The sequence below is a fragment of the Chinchilla lanigera genome, unplaced genomic scaffold (assembly GCF_000276665.1).
Source record: "Chinchilla lanigera isolate Chin_1 unplaced genomic scaffold, ChiLan1.0 scaffold00027, whole genome shotgun sequence".
Taxonomy (NCBI): Eukaryota; Metazoa; Chordata; class Mammalia; order Rodentia; family Chinchillidae; genus Chinchilla; species Chinchilla lanigera.
In genome coordinates this window covers 4,021,102-4,040,027 of record NW_004955428.1, presented here as the reverse complement: position 1 = coordinate 4,040,027, position 18,926 = coordinate 4,021,102, and the positions used below count along the sequence as shown (strand labels likewise).

At 49.0% G+C, this 18,926-nt stretch overlaps 1 protein-coding gene across 8 annotated transcripts in view; it reads left to right on the top strand.

Annotated features, from left to right (window-relative positions):
- Positions 1 to 18,926, top strand: part of Mgst2 (microsomal glutathione S-transferase 2) — a 43,444-nt gene that overhangs the window by 9,470 nt on the left and 15,048 nt on the right. Inside the window, exons 1-3 of one of the 8 annotated variants that reach the window (XM_013515297.1) lie at positions 2,337 to 2,510; positions 7,344 to 7,443; positions 18,225 to 18,295. In XM_013515297.1, the coding sequence (XP_013370751.1) occupies positions 2,453 to 2,510; positions 7,344 to 7,443; positions 18,225 to 18,295 (229 nt within the window). In that variant the 5' untranslated portion in view covers positions 2,337 to 2,452. Of the gene's footprint in view, positions 1 to 2,335; positions 2,511 to 4,053; positions 4,133 to 4,169; positions 4,191 to 4,224; positions 4,303 to 7,343; positions 7,444 to 18,224; positions 18,296 to 18,926 lie in introns of those variants that run through there. The other 7 variants (XM_013515298.1, XM_005386681.2, XM_005386685.2 and 4 more) reach the window with 7 other exon arrangements.

The window sequence follows — 18,926 nt, the reverse complement described above, 5'->3', positions numbered from 1 at the left end:
GATCTCCAGTGGTCACCTTTGCATTCAGGGCATGGCCCAGGGGGCCTCTTAGGGTAGTTCCTCTTGAGGTGGCCTGGCTTTTAACAGTGGTAGCAGATGAATGCAGTCATCAAGTTCTTCTTGGGGCCCCAGGAATCAGACTTAGGGTCTCTTTCTCTTAGTGCTGCAGCAAAAGCAGCTGCTTTTTCTCAGTCTCTTTGTTTTCTCTCCTTGGCCTCCTCCTCATCACAGCTATAGAATATTGAGGAGGCAATTCTTACTAACATCTCAAGTGAGCCATCTGGGGTGAAAGCCATTTTTTGTAGCTTTTTCTCTCCAGCCTCCCATTGCATTGGGACCCCACAACCAGTTAGTGTCCTCTCACCAACCGTCAGCACAGGCAGCAGGAATCTTGCTGCAGACCTCTCTGGAGCTCCATGTGCTCCTCCACCGCAGCCTGTACTGTCAGGTGGAAAATGGCTTCCAGGGGGTCTCCCCAGGTATTGCGCAAGGTCCTCCTGATTTACAGCTTCTGAATGGCTCTCATGATGCCGGTCCACTAGACTTCTGACTCTTCGGGCTTAGTCTGTATTCTCATGTTCTCCAAGTCCTTGTTCAGCAGCTGCTCCTCCGCTGACTCTGGACCTTTCTGGTTCTCAACAGCAGGAGCAAGACTGACCCATTGTGTGGCATGTATTCCCAGAGGTTCCTCCATGTTTGAATGATTCATGCATGTCTGTAAGTGGGCCTCCACAGCTGGTGCATGGTGGGCCAATTGTGTCATTGTTTCTCTGTGCTATGATAGTTCTCAATTGCGCAGCGGTGGCTGGTCTGAGGGCTGGTGCGCTGCTGTGCAGCTTCCCACACACCAGGGGCCCTCCTCCTGGGTGCCTGAGAGGCTGGGGGCTGGCCTGAAGGCTGGCGCTCCTTGCTGCTCTTTCTAATTTTTACAATTTTGAGACAGGGTCTTGCTAGGCCACTAAGCTGTGCAGGTGGCCTTGAACTTGTCATCCTCCTGCCTTAGCCTCCCAAGTGCTGGGATTACAGGAATGTGCCATCACACCCAACCTAAATTCACCCTTTTAGAAGAGGAGTTTTCACTTAAACTTTTTAGCTCCATCTTAAGCCCCACCAAGGAGCAGAGAAGCTCAGAGTCTTGCCCAAGTTCATGTCACTGTTAAACATCAGGGATGAGGCTGAGGCATGCGGTCTTCCTAGCCACTGGGAGCTCCCTGTTGTGTACTGAGTTCACCTGTGGAGGCCCTGCTGTGATGGTGTGTTTAACAGGTGGGCATGGAGAGGTGACTAGGACGAGGTGCGGTAATGAGGGTGCAGTCCCTGTGATGGGATTAGCACCCTCTGAGAAGTGACCAGGGGCCTGCTGAGGGCCCTTGCCTGGGTTTGCAGGGGGCCTCTGGCTGTGTCCTGGGCTGGTGATTAAAGCCAGCTCTTTGCACTGAGCTACATCCCCCAGCCCTTTACTTTTTATTTTGAGTCAAGGTCTTGCTAAGTTGCTGAGTTGCCCATGTTGGGCTTGAACTTGTGATCCTCCTGCCTCAGCCTCCCAGAGTGTTAGCATTATCGGCATGGTTATCTAATCTTGTCCAGCTAGGAAGTGAATCTTTAAAGGACAAAACAACTGTCGTGAGAGAGAGGAGGGGGCTATGATCACTGGGCTCTGCAGAAGGAGCCTCAGCTGTGAGGTTGTGTCCCTGAGGTGGTGTGTGGGGTGTTCTGACGGCAGAGAGGCCTGGCTGTGTGTGTGTGTGTGTGTGTGTGTGTGCTGGCTCTGCACTGGAGGCCTAACTAGGAATATGGTCTGCCTCTGCCCTGGAGACCTGGAGAGCCCTCTCCCTCCTCAGAACACGGAGCCTATAATTTTTAGGAAATGTATGGTTACTACACTGGGGAGAGTAGGGGTGGGAGTGTGGAGGTAGCCTTGGGCAGGGCAGAGGGTGAAGTTGGAATGTGCTGGACCTGGGTTCAGATCCTGACTCTGCCACTTAGTGGATGAATAAAGTTAGAGTAGGTTTAATTAGCATTGAAAATCTCCATGTGGAAATCTCCTTCCCACTTTCTCAAGGGAGATGAGAAAGGGCTCAGCAAGTCCTGGCTGGGAGCTGGGGGAGGCAGGGATGCAGGGCTCTGGAGCCTTGGAGAGCAGGCAGGGAAGACAGCCTAGCTGAGGCCCTGCTGCGGGAGGACTCATCCTGCCCTCCGCAGTGCTCTCGAGAGACGCTGAGGGCCAGGTCAGGGCTGGGAGGAGACGGGATGTGTGACCAGGACCCATACGCCTGCCAGCTCTCCGGCTTTCAGCTCCGGTGCAAAGGTTACTTGGCAACTTGAACCCGCCCCTTTTAGTTCCCGTATAAGGAAGGGAGGCCGGCTGCGCAAAGCCCTCAGCGCCTCCAGCTTTCTACTCACTTCCTACAAATAGTTCCCTGGTTTCCTGTGCCCGGCCTCGGTGGGAGCGATGGCAGGCGACGCAGTGCTGCTGGCTGCTGTCTCCATCCTCTCTGCTTGTCAGCAAGGTACGCATGGGTGCAGTGTGTGTGTGTGTGTGTGTGTGTGTGTGTGTGAGAGAGAGAGAGAGAGAGACAGACAGACAGACAGACAGACACAGAGAGAGACAGGAGGGGAGTGGAGTGGGGAGCTCTGTTCTTTGTCTAGGTTTCTCCTTGCCCTTACCAGGGTCCCAGCCAGGGTCACCTGATGGCCCCTCCCGGAGACAGCCAGAGATAGGTGCATTCCAGAGATTAGTTCTCCCAGCAGGGACGTCTGGGGACCCTCAGAGCTCGGTGACTTGGTGTCATCCACGGAGATGGCCCACAGCCGGTTCACGGGGACACTGGCGCAGGGGAAGTTGCTCTTGAGGAGCGGGGCATCAACTTTAAACACGAGGGTTCCAGAGTGGAGCTGTTCTGGCTTCGGAGCCCAAGCAGGGATGGATTCTTGGAACCTGATCTTCTAATTAATGTGTTTTTTTAAATAAACTGCCTATGGCAGGTCTGATAAGTTAAAACAAATCTCTAGCAGAAATGGGAGCTTTAGATGAAGCAATTAATTCTAAATATTAAAAATGCCTTTCCACTAGGCTTGCTCAGTGTCTGGCCTGCATGTTTTTTGTTTTGTTTTGTTTTGTCTTTGTGAGACAGGGTCTCACTCTGCAGTTCAGACTGGCCTTGTGCTCACTTTGTAGCCCAGGCTGGCCTCTAACTCGCAATGATCCTCCTGCCTCAGCCTCCCAAGTGCTGGGGTTACAGGCGTGCGCCACCACGCCCGGCTCGCCTGCATGGTTAAACCCAGGGCTTCTTCCCCACATTTGCTCGATGCAGTGCACCTCGCTGCAGAGCAGGGGGGAAGGGGCGCCCGGGCTCCTGGTCCTGATCCGGATCCTCACTTGTGTACTTTTCCACGGGTGCCTGAGCCAGGAAGCAGGCCGAGCGCTGCCGAGCGCTGCCCTGCGCAGGTCACGCCGCAGCCATGAGCGGCAAGTCTAGGCCTCCGCATATCCAGCGTCTCGTCCTGCCCGTCTGTTTTGTGAGTGTGTGACATCTCGCAGTTCCACTCACAATAGTCTGGGTTGGTCAGTGTGATGTCTGTTACCAACTAAAGGAGTACTGCGTCTAAAGCCACGCATTCCCATCCCCGCCAGTGAGCGCTGCGGAGCCCACACATAGGCACCCTCATCCGGAGGCCAGGGGACGCCTGGGAAGCTCAATCCCCTCCCAGGGGCTCCTGCTTGCTGGCGGGTGCGGGTGCAGGGAAAGGTGTGGAGGGGGTCAGAGGCTTGAGGGGGAGGACGGTGGGGGTGGAAGAGTGGAGGGGATACGGGGCGGGGACGGCTCATGGCGGACAGGGGATCTTTAATGGTGGCACGGAGAACCAGCATTTGCACTTTCTCTGGAGCCGGGACACCGTGTGCCGTGGTAGGGCGGCTCAGGTTGGAAGCCAGACTTCTTCCTGTCTGCGGCCAATCGCAGGCGCTGGTCAGCAGGACGCTGGGCAAGAAGTGTCCGCCGGAGGGAGCTGCGGGGTGCAGGTGCAGCTGCCCCGGAAGGAACCGGCTGTGGCCGGGCGGGCAGGCGGGCACCACTGCCTCCCAGGCGCCCCCGGAGAAGTGGCGAAAGAGGAGGGACCGGAAGAGCAAAAGGTGATGATTCTGAAGTGGTTTAGAAAGGAAAGGAAATGGAAGCTTTCCAGAAAAACAGGTGAAATTGCTTCTCTCCGCTCAGCGCTGGAAGTTGAGCGGGTGGAAGGCCCTTTCACCCCTGTCTGCTCGGGCGGCGGCCGCTGCAGTCGTTTCCAGGGGTGGTGAGACCGGTATGCCTTGCTCCTTCCTCATCTCTGCGGGTGCGGCAGACAGGTGCCTCCCAGGGGCCCAGTTCACCAGCCGGGGAAAGAAAGACAGCGCTTTCGGAGCTTTTCCCTTGCACAGCTTGGTTCTGAGGCCCCCGGCCAGTCCTGCGCCGCTGCCTATTGATCGACCTAGGAGCGCGCAGTTGTTTCCCTGCTGCAGGGGAAGGAGAGGCCTGGCCAGGAAGGAACAGGGTCAGCAGGTTGTAGGGGTCAAGGCCCAGTGTCCGATAATGGTTCCTGTTCTTGTTTCCAGCTGGGCCTGGGCTATCGGCCTTGGCCCCAAAGGGACATTGCTGGGGGAAAACAGCTCCCCCGACTGCCTGGTCCTTCTGCTGCTCTCCCGTGTGCAGTGAGGAGAGGTCCCCGTCCTAAGCGATTGCACGCTTCGGTGTTCAGCCAGAGGGCTGGGACGCCGACCAGCAGCATCTTCGTAGTGGAAGGGGCCATGTGCGAGGGAGCTCCTACTTAACCAGTCAGCGCTGACTTGCCGTGGAGGCAGAGCGCCCTATTGCAGTAGGAAACACATCTATCCTGAGACTCCAACCCAGGAAGAAACCGCAGCTGCAATTGGTGCACAGTTTTTCTTTTTTTTCTCTTTGTTTGTGCAGCGCTGGGGCTTCAGGCATGCTAGGCAAGTGCTCAACCACTGCGCTCTGTCCACTGCCCTTGCTGGAACTTTAAGAGGAAACTCCTTTTTTTTGGACATTGGGTTTCCCTAAATTGCCCAGGCGGGGCTTGAACTTGCAGTCCTCCTGCCTCAGCCCCCTAGAGTGCTGGGAAGAAACTTTTTAAAGCACTAGCAAGTAGGAAATAGATATTGAGACACTAAAATGAGATAGAAAAATAGTGTTGGAGAGAATTGGTAAGGATGAGAAACTGGGTGAAGTAATATGAAGGGAAATGATAGACCCCAGGAGTTCATTATGGTGTGAAAAGTGGGTAAAGACAGGAAGTGAGTGGGGGATGTAGCTCAGTGGCACAGTGCCTGCCTGGCAAGCGCAAGGCCATGAGTTTGAATCCTGGTACCAAAAAAAAAAAAAAAAAAAAACAAGAAGTGAGAATGGTGGAAGATTTGGAAACTGCCAAAGGAGAAAGGGTGGGTGGGAATGCGAAAGAAGTCCTTAGATCGAACTACAAAATGTAGATGACCCCAGGCTTTGAAGGTTGATAATCTATCAAAATTTCCGCACAGCAACCAAAGGAGAAGAAAGTCAGACCATTTAATAACAGGGAAGCTGAGTCAGGCAGGGGCCCCTGTCCCCCAAGGTCTTCCTGTTTGCCTGTCTCCCGGCCCCACCTCCTCCTCTCCGGGGAACCACTGAGCTGCTTTACTGGTTTACATTTTTGAGATTGTGTGACATTACACCGTAGTAGTCTTTTGTCCTGGGTTTCATTCTCATAATCTTTTTGATTCATTCATTCATGTTGTTTTGGGTATCAGTAGTTCAACGCCCTTCTAATTTTGAGAAGTATCCCATTGCATGATGTATCAGTCAGGGTTTACTAGAAAAACAGACATAACACAAGATATATAAATGTACAGGAAATTACAAGTTTGGCTTAGCATGGTCAGCCACAGAGTTGGGTGAGGAAGCGTGCAGAGGGTGTGTGCACCCTGGAGATTGAAGAGCCTAGCCCTAAGCCTGGAGCTCATGGCAGTGTCCGTACAAGTCTGTATCAGGAGGCTGATGGGTCTTGGACAGAATGTTGAATAATCTACGGTGAGGGCCAGAGAGCCTACATCAGAAGGCTGAAGAGTCCCAAGTAGAAGCCGAACCGTCTGCACCAGAAGGCAGCAGAGGACCAAGCTGAAGGCGAAGACTGGAGCTCCTCGGAAGAACCAGCAGCCAGTCCTTTCTCAATCCCCCTTTTTTATGCAGCCTACCCACTCTGGGGGTCTAGGGGTGGTCCTCTACACCCACACCCTCTGCTGGCCTTCCTCTTGCATGGGCTCAGGATGAATACAAAGTAAGCACCCTGGCTCCCTGCTGAGTCACTTAGCCAAACCTCTAGACTCCTCAAGTTGACACAGTATATCAAGCATAACACATGAATGCCTCACAATTGTATCCACACACTTATTGATGCTTAGCCATATCAGTCAGTGTTTACCAGGAAAATAGAAGCAGTAGGCTATGTACACACACACACACACACACACACACACACACACACACGCATTGGCTCATGTGGTGGGGCTGGCAAATGTGAAATCTGTAGGACAGGCTGGTAGGCTGGAAATTGTGACAAAAATTGATATTGCAGTCCTTAGTTGAAGGCAGTTGGAAGCAGAATTCTTTCCTTCTTGGGGAACTTTAGTTTTGTCTCTTAAAACCTTCAATTGATGGGACGAGGCCCACCCACATTATGGAGGGTGATCTACTTGTTTAGAAATTAATCGCATCTGAAAAAATACCTTTGCAGCAACACCTAGACTGGTGTTTGACTAGACAGCACTGTAGTCCGGACAAGTTAACACATAAACTTTTTTTTTTTTTTTGTCTTTTTGACACAGGGTCTCATTATGCAGTTCAGGCTGGCCTTGAGCTCACTTTGTAGCCCAGGCTGGTCTCGAACTCACAGTGATCCTCCTGCCTCAGCCTCCCAAGTGCTAGGATTACAGGTGTGTGCCGCCACACCTGGCTAACACATAAACTTAACCATCATAAAGTTGTTTCTAGTTTTGGGCTACGGTAATAAAGCTACTGTGAACACTTGTGTACAGGCCTTTCTACAGACATGTAATTTCATTCCTTTTGGGTAATTACTTATGGGCAGAGCGACTGAGTTATACGGCTGATGGATGTGTAGTGAAAAAGTCCCTTCCATACGGTTTTTCAAAGTGGTTGTACCATTTTACATTCCCATCAGCCGTACACGAGAGTTGCCGTCGCATCCTCACCAGAGCGCTTGTCTTCTTCTTGGTATGCCTGGGTTTAAATCTGCACTTCACTGATGGCTAATGATGCGCCACATTTTTACCACAACATTCCCTTTCCTTGCAGGTTATTTTGCGTCGCAGGTTGGAAGGGCAAGATTAAAATGCAAGGTGATACCCCCGGCCGTCACTGGGTCTTTGGAGTTTGAGAGGGTGTTTCGCGCTCAGTAAGTAGTGAGCTTCCCACCCTGTGAATCTCTGTGTGCCACAGATGCACAATTTCTTTCTTCCCTTCTTTCTTTCTTTGTTTTTTTTTTTTGTGGGGGGGGGGATACGGGAATCGAACTCAGGACCTTACACTTGCCAGGCAGGTGCTTGTGCCGCTGAGCTATATCTCCTGCCCCCACAGTTTCTAGGGAAAGAGGGAAGAGTTCTAGGAAGGCCCTAAGGTCCTTGGCCATATCCAGCCATAACTAGTCACTTCCCAGCCAAGACCTGCTCATAGCCCATGAAGCTGGAAGCCCCCATTGTGTGGAGTCTCCTCCCAGCTTTACCGCAGGCTCAGCAGGTATATTTACTGAAAAGGCTGAGATCTTAGCAGAAGCCTCTTCATCTCTCAAGCAGGGCAGTTTGGGCAGAGAGACCCCTCCGGCACCATGAGCGTGCAGGAGGAGCAAGTGGACTGAATGATTCTATAGTTTTAAAAAATCTTTTCTGTCTTTATTTTTCCCTGTTACTTCAAGGCAAAGGTGGTCAACATGCTCCCTCCACATTTCTCTTCAAATCATTTGCCACAATTGGAAACATGGATGAATGAGGAATCTTTCCAGGTCTCATGATCTGCAGTGTTTTGTTTTGTTTTGTTTTTGTCTTTCTGAGACAGGGTCTCGCTATGCAGTTCAGCCTGGCCTTGAGCTCACTTTGTAGCCCAGGCTGGTCTTGAACTTGCAATGGTCCTCCTGCCTCAGCCGCCGGAGTGCTGGGATTACAGGTGTGTGCCACCATGCCCAGCTGATCTGCAGTGTCTTGAATCATCTTGTGCTCTTGCTTTTTTAGACCTATAGAGAATGATCTGCCATAAACACCATGGGTTTGCCTGCTGCAAGGTGCTAGATCCCCTATATATTTTTTTCCTCCAGATTAAGTACTTTAAAAAACATCGCGTGTATCACCATTTGTACCTCAATGGGTCCTTTTGTTACTATTTTGAGACTTTTCCTTTACATCCATGTGTGAGGTTGGCCTGTAGTTTACTTCTCTTGTTCGGTCCTTGTCCCATTTTGGTGTCAAGATGATACTAATGTCAAATGAGGTGGAAGAGTCATCCTGTTCTATTTTCTCAGATAATTTGAATTAGGTTGAAAGAGTGTGTTCCTTCAAATTTGTGTAAAACTTGGCTTCAGACTATCTGGATCTGATGTTTTTCTTGTGGGAAAATTTGGACTATGAGATTTTGTTTGCTTAATGATTATTGGACAATGCTTTTTTTTTTTTTTTAACCTCTTGACTTTAGTTTTGCCAAGTCATGGCTTTGAGCTGACGCCATATCTCTTGCTTGCTCACTGGTTCCCAGGAGGGTTTTGCAACTTTTCCCTGGGCTTGGACATGTAGAGTGAATACCACTGGTAGTTCATGAGGTAATCTTAAGACTGTGGAGCCTGGATTTTTTTTTTTTTTTGGTCTTTTTTGAGGCAGGGTCTCGCTCTGCCGTTCAGGCTGGCCTTGAGCTCACTTTGTAGCCCAGGCTGGTTTTGAACTCGGAACAATCCTCCTGCCTCAGTCTCCCCAGTGGTGGGATTACAGGTGTGTGCCACCACACTCGGCCGAATTTTAAATAATTTTGAGTCCCATGGTGAGAAGTCTTTCAATTGCCTTTGACTCCTGATGATCTTCCAAGTTTCTTCTTATGGTCTGTTTGGCCTTTGTCTTTCATTTTTGTTCATTAAGTAAAAATACCCATTGAATATCTATTGTGCACTGCTGTACACTGTGTCTTGGCCTGCACCTGTGAACATATCACACACCAGTCCTTGCCCATGTGGAGTTTAGCTGATAGCTGAGGAAGACTGAAAATAAACCACAAGCCCCATGTTACGAGAAAACATTATGTCAGAGGGAGGCGTGTGCTAAGAGAAGAGAAAAGAAGGAGAGCCTTAGAAGGGGGCTTGAGTGGGGGGGGTGCTGCACTGTGAAGTGAGGTGGGGGGCGTCTGCCATGCTGAGGAGGCGGCACTTGAAGAAAGGCTTGAGATGAGGGATTTGTCACGTGTGCACGTGGAGGAAAAGCTCTTGGGGTCCCAGGGAAGCCAGGGCAAGGATCCTATGTGGAAACCTGCTTGGGAGGCCAGCAGGAGGTCAGGGCAGGGGAGGAGGCTGCCAGTGGGAGAGGGGAGGAGGCCAGGAGAGAGTGGTGGTGGGCACCAGCCATAAGAGCCCAGACCACGGAGGATGCTCTGTCCTTCTCTCTGAGTGAACTAGAAAGCTCTTGTGGAGTTGAGGCAGAGGATGTGATATTTTTTTCTTCACTCGTGGTAGTGATGTAAAATTTTTTCCTAATTTAAGTTTAAAAAACCAGTTGACTCATAGAGAGCTAGTAAGTGGTACACGGAGAGGCTGAAATTTTGACAGTGACGGGTTGCTGCTCGAAGTTTGGGAGACACCATGCTATTTATAAAAATCACCGCAGGAGGGAATTTCAGATCTTCCCACTTTGTCTGTCATGATCTAAGAACTTCTGGTTGGGGACGTTAGGCTTCCAGCAGGCTGAATCCCCAGGCCACTTCTTGGTTCTATTTTTGCTCTTGTAGTTCCCACAAATTTGATTTTTCTTTCAAGTTATTGCTCTCTCCTGCCTCTGCTATATCTGGACTCCTCTTGCCCTAGAAATAAAGCTGGGTACCGTTTCCAAATATTTCTCTTAAGTTGCTATTTATAAAATAAGTATACAAACCCCATCCCTTGGCTACAAGTTAAAACAAAAACAATTCCCTTTATTTTGTTTGATTAATTACAGCAGCACAGAGAGGTGCTGAAAAGACTAATAGCCCAGATATCAGGGTGGGAGCTGTAAAACGCAACTTCTTCTTGGCTATCCTCAGGATGAGCCAGGTTCATAGCAAGGGCGGCCATTTTGACCTTCCCTGAGGTGACTGAGGCTGAAGCCCTCGGACCAGCCAATTCTTCCAGAATCCCTTTGGTGATTTCTCCCTATCTTGAGCTGGCCTCTTAAACTCTGCAAAGCCATGAAGAAGGAATGTTCTTTCTTTTGTGGCTTCTTGGGCCAAAGCATTGGGTTCCTTCGGCCTCTACTGAAGATCTTACGACCGTGACTTTCACAGAAATAATGCTTTCCTTTGCCCTTTGTATGGTTGTTCTGCCCTCAGAATGACCAACGAGTCAAAGCTATGACCTGTACTGTCTCCAAAGAGAGCTTGACATGTCATTATGGGTCACTTTGAAGGGCCTCTGAGCACCACTAAATGCTTGCTCTGCACCCGAGGGTCACTTCTAGCTGAGTATTTGTTTGCCAAGCAGAGAAGTTGTTATGGAGTCCACATTGTGATTCCTGCTCCCCTCCTTCAGGCAGAGGCCTCCGAGACCACCATCTCTGGAGGTTTGCACCCCTTTGCCAGATTGCATTTTAGTTTAGTTTTTTTTTTCCTGGTACCAGGAATCGAACTCACTACCTTGCACTTGCCAAGCAGGTGCTGTGCCGTTGAGCTAAATCCTCAGCCCCCGGATTGCATTTTATTTATTGATTGATTGTTCTTTTTTCCGGTACTGGAAATCAAACTCACAACCTTGCGCTTGCCAGGCAGGTGCTGTGCCGCTGAGCTAAATCCCCAGCCCCACCCAGATTGCATTTTAAAACATTGTGAGAACAGCAACTTTCATTTCCCCAAGATCCCTTCTTGTCTAACACAAGCACCTTGATTCCTTTAGATTAAAGGCTTTTTATAAAACCTAAAAGTAGATCCAAGTAATAAATTGATCTTGTTGCAATTTAAATTCATTTCCTCTGATTTTCTCTTCCTTGGAAGGGGCGATTAGCTGCCGGCCTCACTCATCTCACAGGCTTCAGGCTGCTATTCAGCACCTTTCATCTTCTGTGTTTTGAGGCTGAGCAGCACTAACTCTGCAGCTTTTTCCTCAGCCCTTTTTAGATATTCCAGTTGTTCCCTTCAGACTAAATTTTTAATCTTATTTATAAACCTGGAACCTGGAAATATATATAATATACCGACAGTGGTTTCGTCGGTGCTGGGTAAGACAGAAGATTACCTCTCCCGTTGGTCTTGTGAGTACACTCTGTCTGCTTAGTTCTGAACAACTCAGAACCTGTCCAAAATCAACCTGCCACAAAGCATAAGAAACCCCCAGCACCAGGAATCTAGAGATAGTAGCCTCCTCGTCCTCTGCTGTAGTTTTGCGTTTTTGCATTTTACTAACCTTTGATAGTCAATTTGAATCCTGATTTTTTTTTTTTTTTTTTTATCTTTTTGAGACAGGGTCTTGCTATGCAGTTCAGGCTGGCCTTGAGCTCACTCTGTAGCCCAGGCTGGCCTTGAACTCACAAAGATCCTCCTGCCTCAGCCTCCCAAGTGCTACAGTTACAGTTGTGCATTACCATGCCCCGCCTGAACCCTGATTCTGAAATTTTAGAAATTACAAATGGTGGCCTTAATGCATATCTGCAAACTGTGGGGAAGCTGGGTGTGGTGGTGCACACCTGTAATCCCAGCACTCGGGAGGTTGAGGCAGGAGAATCATTGTGAGTTTGAGGCCAGCCTGGGCTACAAAGTGAGTTCAGGACCAGCCCGAACTGTATAGTGAGACCCTGTCTCAAAAAGACTAAAAACTGTGGGGAAAAGGAAAATCCGCTAAGATAGTGACTTTTCTGCAACTTTAGGATTACAGTGGCAGGGGTCATTAACTTTTGTAGGATATGTAAAAAGTTAGAGACCAAGACAGATATAGAGAGACAGAGATGGTGGGGAGGGCAGACATCCAGCCAGAGACATCCTTATGTTTCTGACGAGTGTAACCATCTCGGACCTTAGCTAGAAGCACTCAATGTCCTAATGCACGGAGCTGTAAAAGGGGATCCCCACAATGACAAAGTGCCTTTGAATGGTGAGTTCTTCCAACCTCAGTGCCCTTCACCAACACCTGACTGCACTTGTCACAGGCTGGCTGGGTGTCCCGCGGGGGGTGAGACCTGCAAGTGTCACTCCCTTGTGTGTTTGTCCTGCATCCCCGGCCGTACCAGTGCAGGTGGTGGTGAGACTCACGGCCTCCAGCCACCAGGGGCCGCCTCCCTGCCGTGCTCTCACATGAGGTACCTAACAAGGAACTTTTAGACAGCTGTCAGTCCTTATAAAAAGACGACCTCTAGTGGCCTCGGTCTCATCCTCCGCCCTTTTCTGAGCACTTTAACCTGTTGCTGTGACCTCCCTTGATGTCATAATCCTAAGGACACGCTGGGGACTGTGGTCCGCAGAATGAGCTGGGTCATCTGTTAAAGGTGCTGGCAGCCAATGGCGTGTGCAGTAGCTGCTTCAGGATGAGCCAGCAAAACAAGAGGAGAGAGAAAGAGGGGCGGAAAGAAAAGAAAGACACTTGCAAGAGGGGCACTTCTCCAGAAATCTCCTTTAAAAATTGCTTATTTTTAAGATGATTCTGTACTATGAGCTTGGTATTAGGAGTGTTCTAGGGCCTGTCAGCTTTCCCTTTTGAAGAATGAATAGTTTTCCAGATTTTCTGGATGAGGTCCTTGCAAAGTTTTATGTTGGGTGTCCACCGGAAATCTACTAAGTAAGGAAAATGGTCGGCAATGTTTAAGGCTGGAGGTTTCCCCAACAGCAAAGCGTTACCCAAAGTAACCCACTGGGTTGGAGTAAACACACTCAATGTTCATTTAGCCTTAAAATCTTACCCTTTAATTTTTATTGCCTGAGGTTTTTTTTTTTTTAATTTTAAAGAGTAAAAGAAGGATAACATAGTAATGGGGGGGCTTACCGAATTACAGACAAAGTGGCGGGAAATTATCAGTGATGGTTGTTTTACATATTGTTGTCTACAAGATAGTTTCTTATTGCCTAAGTTTTATAATGCATGCAATATTCTTTCCCAGGCCCTGTCCCAGATTCTCAGTGGTTCAACGCAAGGGAAGCTCAGGCCTTGCTCTCATCCAGTCCCCTATGGGAGTGTCTGGGGGTGACTGTCCACAGATCACGGAGGCCCAGCTCCTTCTGTCTTTCAGTTCTGCTCCCGCTCACCCTCAGAGTCTTCTCCCTTCAGCCAGTGGGTGCAGAAAGGGAATTTGGCACAATAACCACTTAACTATTTTGCCTAGAAGTAGTATTTAATTTCCTTCGATCCCCCACCCTCTCTGTTTTGGTGGTAGGGAATTGAACCCAGGGCCTTTGCACTGAGCTATGGCCCCAGCCTTTTTATCTTTTTATTTTGACACAGGGTCTCACGAAGTTGCTAAGTTGTCCAGACTGAACTAGAACTTGCAGTTCTGCTGCCTCAGCCTCCCAGAGTTCTGGCATTACAGGCATGCACCTCTATGTCCAGCTGTTTTCCCTCGCTTTCTGTAGGCCAGAGTAGCTCCACCCATGCCTGAGGAGGTGGGGAAATGTAGGCCCCGTCAGCTCGCCGCCTTGGCCACAGGAGGGCAAGTGTGTATTTTCATGAGGCGGTGGAACTGTGAGGACTCTCAGTCAGAAACGTTCGGAGACTAGTAGGCGCTAGTCTCCAAGCCACAATGTGACGCTTTTCTCTTCCCAAGTGTGTATTTTCATGAGGTGGTGGAACTGTGAGGACTCTCAGTCAGAAACGTTCGGAGACTAGTAGGCGCTAGTCTCCAAGCCACAATGTGATGCTTTTCTCTTCCCATAGTGATAGAAACTTTGTAGTCTTCGTAATGACGGCGGCAAGGCCCAATGGTCCTTAGTTGGGGGCACCCTCCCTGACCCGGGGGGTCAGCATGGCCTCGTGTCCTGACCTCTTAGGGTGGTGTTGGGGTGGATGAGGGGGGCACCAGCAACTGTTTCACTGCTCAGGGCCAGTTTCTCCCTCAGGGTGACCAACTCTTTCTGTTTTTGTATGAGACCTTCTCTGTTTTAGCGCTTGAATCTCCCTGTCCCTAAAAATTGCTCAGTGCCAGACAAACTAAGACAATTTACCTGGAGTTGTCCTCGTAAAACTTAAAGACTTATGCTCTGAAAACCTGCCCAGTCCCTCGCCAACCAGGACGCTGCTTCGCCCTCCCGTCCTTCTAGCACAAGCTGTGAGGCCCATGGCGACATCAGCATAGAATGAAGGAGAAGCTTCCCCCGTCTTTCTCTGGGAACTAAAATGTCCAGAGAGCTCAGGATTATCGTGAGCAGCGCGTGAGTAGACCTGGTCCATTTCCCCCAGTGTGGGTGTACAGGGGAGGGGACAGCCTGTCAGCGGTCATAATCAGCTGTACCCTCTGTTCCCACACGAGGGTGGTTGACAGATGCCTGCTGCCAGCTGCTGCTGTCCATCCGGGAGATTTTCTGTAGGAGCCCCTCACCGGGAGTGTGAAGTCTATCTGCCTCCATGACTAGAAGGGGGCTTATTTCCATGCTGGTTTCCTGTCCGTGATATTGTAATTAGCTTCGGGTAGGGCTGTCAGGGGGGTGTTGGAATTTGGTCTCCTGGAGTTAAGTATGTCTGGGGTCAGCTCCCAGAGATCCAGTTACTGTGGGGTGCATCACCTTTGCCATGTGGGGAGGCCTGGAAGGGCTCCTTCTTTGTCATAGGCAAATGTCACTGTGGGTGGAAGGGCTTGACTTCACGGTAGAGGAGGTGATGGGACGCCCGGCTCTAGCCAGTAGGCAGTAGAGAGGACTGTTAGCGAATAGCAGGTTCTCGGCTGGTGGACAGAAGAATCTTTTCAGTCTCTGAAGGTTGATAGTGAGAAACGGACAAAGCCACATTTCAGAGGGATGGAGGCGTGGGGCAGGTCCACGAAGAGGGGCCACAAGGGAAGTACGACACGCACATCGGGCTTGGAGGTCAGGGTGTGTTCGGCGCCGTAAAGAAGGAGCAGACGGAGAGGTGTAGGGTCAGGGTGCCAACCTGCCCCAGTCCTCCAGGCTTTGCCCACTCTGAGAGCAAATGGAGTTACAGGCACATCCGGGCCTCGGAGGCACTGGCTTACAATCGCCCTCTGCTCACCCAGCAGCATCTCAGCACCCCCTTCTCCAGCTTTCTGGAACGTTCCAGGGACACAGCTCGGCTGCAAGCAGTTGTGTGGGGGCTGCACCCCAGGCCTGCTCAGAAGCTTCTGTGTGCGGCCCTTGGCCCAGGTTCCGGAGTGTTTTCCATGGTTGGGTGGCAGCCCGCGGCCCTGGAGTCTGCGGCAGGGAGCTGTGGGGTGAGGGTCCTCAGTTCTCCTCTATTGTACTCTGAGGTGGCAACCCTTGCTTCTGGAGTCTTCCCAAAGGGCTTCTTCTTCCAGGCAAGGGACATTTGAAGTAATTCGGGTACATTACAAAGCCTGGTAAATGATGGGGGCAATTGTTAAGGCCCCCAAAGGATCGTGAAATTCCAGTGCACGTAGAAAGATTAGCACATTCTTTTATTAATCTCTCTCTCCCCTCGCCCACCCCCTGTGCCTGTGTGATTCTTTCTCTTTTTGTAATACTCAGGATTGGAGCCAGGGTCTTTGCACCGAGTCACATCCCTAGCCCCTCTTAACAATTTTTCAATTTTTAAAAGTTTGAGACCGGGTCTTGCTAAGTTGCTACGTTGGCAGGCTGAGCGTCTTAGTTACTTTCTTGTCACTGAGACACAATACCCAGCACCCACAATTTAAAGGAGGAAAGGTTTATTTTGATTCACAGTTTGTACAGGGTCAGTCCATAGTCGGCTGGCTCCAAGGCAGGGTGGCGTGGCAGAGAGACAGGGCAGAGAGGAATTGCTCCTGGCATGGCAGGCAGGAAGCAGAGAGAGAAAGAGGGAGGGGAGAAGATGGACCCTCCCACCTCCGCTGACCAAGCCTCACCTCCCAGCATCACGTTTAGCTGTAAGCTCATCCGTGGACTCATCAGTGACAAGTGTCATCTCCCATAACCTAGTCACTCCCCAAAGCCCCACCTGTACTCATAGTGCACACGGCTCTGGGGGGACATCTAGATAGAAACCATAGCGCAGGGCTTCTTCCTCTCTCTTGCTTTGTGGGAGACAGTTTTGTGGATGTAGCCAAGGAAAAGAAAGTGCTGGGAAGTTGTTTATTTATTAGGCAGCTGCAGTTATCCTGAGTACACAGATTTATAAGGTATCTTTCCACTTAAGCTGTCGTGGCCACTTATAAACTTAAAAAGACGTGAAGAAAAAAGAGCCATCAGAAGCAAATTCATGCCAAGGATGGGTGCCACAGAAAGGGCAGTCTCGGTTACATTGCTGTGGTAGGAAGAGGCAGCTCTGGTTTGTGAGACTATCAGTGTTAGGTTCTAGACAAACACCTTCCTTGGGTCAATAGTGACTTTTTGGGATTTGAAGACAATGGTGAGAAAAGGTAGAAGACAGCATTTTTGCATTCACTCTCTCCATTGCTGAGTTTCAGGGGAACTGATGACCACCCTTTTGGCCCCCAGAGAGCCCTCCGGGGAGCCTCGTTGTTGCTTTTGCCGGTGAGGTGACAATTTTCTACTGTCCTGCAGGACTCCGCATTGGCCGTGGCCTTTAAATGAGCACCGAGTTTGGTAGCTGTGCCCTTTTTGTGCTGAGCATTAAGGACAGTGGAATGACTTGGGAAGCTTAGTTGCGTGTAGCTGAGGCATCTGCTAAAGAGTTTGAGCTGACCTGACCACAATTTCCTGTGCAACAATGGAAGATGAGGAAGGAGCTATGCTTTGTAATTGTGCTTCCTTTTTTTCATTAAGGAAAAAAAAAATCATTCATGGTGACCTGGGCTGAAAGACCTAGGTCTTCACTGTCAACTCTTTCTGGGTCAGTTGCCTTATAGCCTCGAGTAGCCAAGCTTTCCGGCTTATTTAAGATGGGTGGGAGGTGCTTACTGTCCTGTGGATGTGGTTCTTCTACCAGCATCTATCTGGACCTCATTACCAATGCATTAAAATTCTTTCTGGTTGTGAAAGCATTTGGCTGACCTAACCAAGCTGACTTGGGGGTGTAGGTCAGGAAAAAGGATGACTATAATTTCATCTTTTTTTCCTCTTTGGTGGGTGTAGAGGAATTAATTTAGAGTTCCCAGAAAATTATTCCTTTTTGCTCAAAATAATATCAAAGTTTCCATCCAAATCCTCTGTGAATAGAGGCAATTCGACTGGCAGTATATCAGGGTTGTAGAACCTGGAGATGGACACTGTCTACTTTTGATCCTCTGCAAGGCATCAGTCAGCCTGGGCTCCAGTCCTCAGTTTCTTCATCCATAAAATGGGAATTCAATATGTTTGTTCAGTTCCTTCAGAAAATTTTAGCAGAAGTATTTAAAGACCATCTTTTAATGTTCTGAGTCACTCAAGTGGACGGCAATCGATGTGAGGGAATTTTTGAGAAGAAATCTGTTTAATATGAATTGTAACCTCCTGGGTTATTTAGATAAGACACAGAGTGAGCTTTAGATATAGGCGAATTGTCTTTTATTTTATTTTGTTTTTTGTTTTTCTTCCGGTACCAGGAATTGAACTCACAGCTTTGCTCTTGCCAAGCGGGCACTGTGCCGCTGAGCTAAATCCCCAGCCCCCGAATTGTCTTTTAGGAAGGACCTCTGAGTCGTTTCCACTAGTGGTAACTCTTGTGGAGGACAATGATTCTTACTGGCTCTGCCCTGAGATGTCAACAGTGTTTGAGACTTAGCCTGAAAGACTCATTTTAATGCAATGATCACTTTCATGTTACATAACATATTTATGTTATGTTTTATGAGTGAATACCTCCAGATAAAAATCACTGCATTCATGTACAGTTTCTCATAAATTAACCCATGTCTTTTTTTTTTTTTCCTGCAGACAAAACTGTGTGGAGTTTTATCCCATATTCTTGATTACATTCTGGATGGCTGGATTGTATTTCAACGAAGGTAACCATAAAATACACAGTTCTAATACTGACTGTGGTGCTTAAAAAACAATTAAGGAGCAGACAGACGACCGTACAGCTACTGATGCTAGCAATTATTTTAAACAAAATGACCAAATGTCTTCATACATTTCTGTTACAGATATTCAATCTTGGGCTTCACTGTGATTTAACTCAATAATAAAAAAACTTTTAACAAACTATATGCTAGACACCTGATAAAAATCACATGAACTTAGTCTTCCAATCTAACAATCTAATTCTAATTTAACCGAAGAAACAGATCATAGAATTAACAATACTTAATAAGTATAGTTCATATTTATTGAGCTTAATAAGTATAGTTCATAAGCTTAATAAGTATAGTTTAAGCTTAATAAGTATAGTTCATATTTATTGAGCACTTACTATGTACCAGGCACTGTTCTTAAGTTTTACATCTCATATATAAGGTTTATAAGATTTAAGCCCTTCATATGAAATAAAGTCTATAACCGGGCGTGGTGGCGCATGCCTGTAATCCCAGCACTCGGGAGGCTGAGGCAGGAGGATCATTGCGAGTTCGAGGCCAGCCTGGGCTACAAAGTGAGCTCAAGGCCAGCCTGAACTGCGTAGTGAGACCCTGTCTCAGA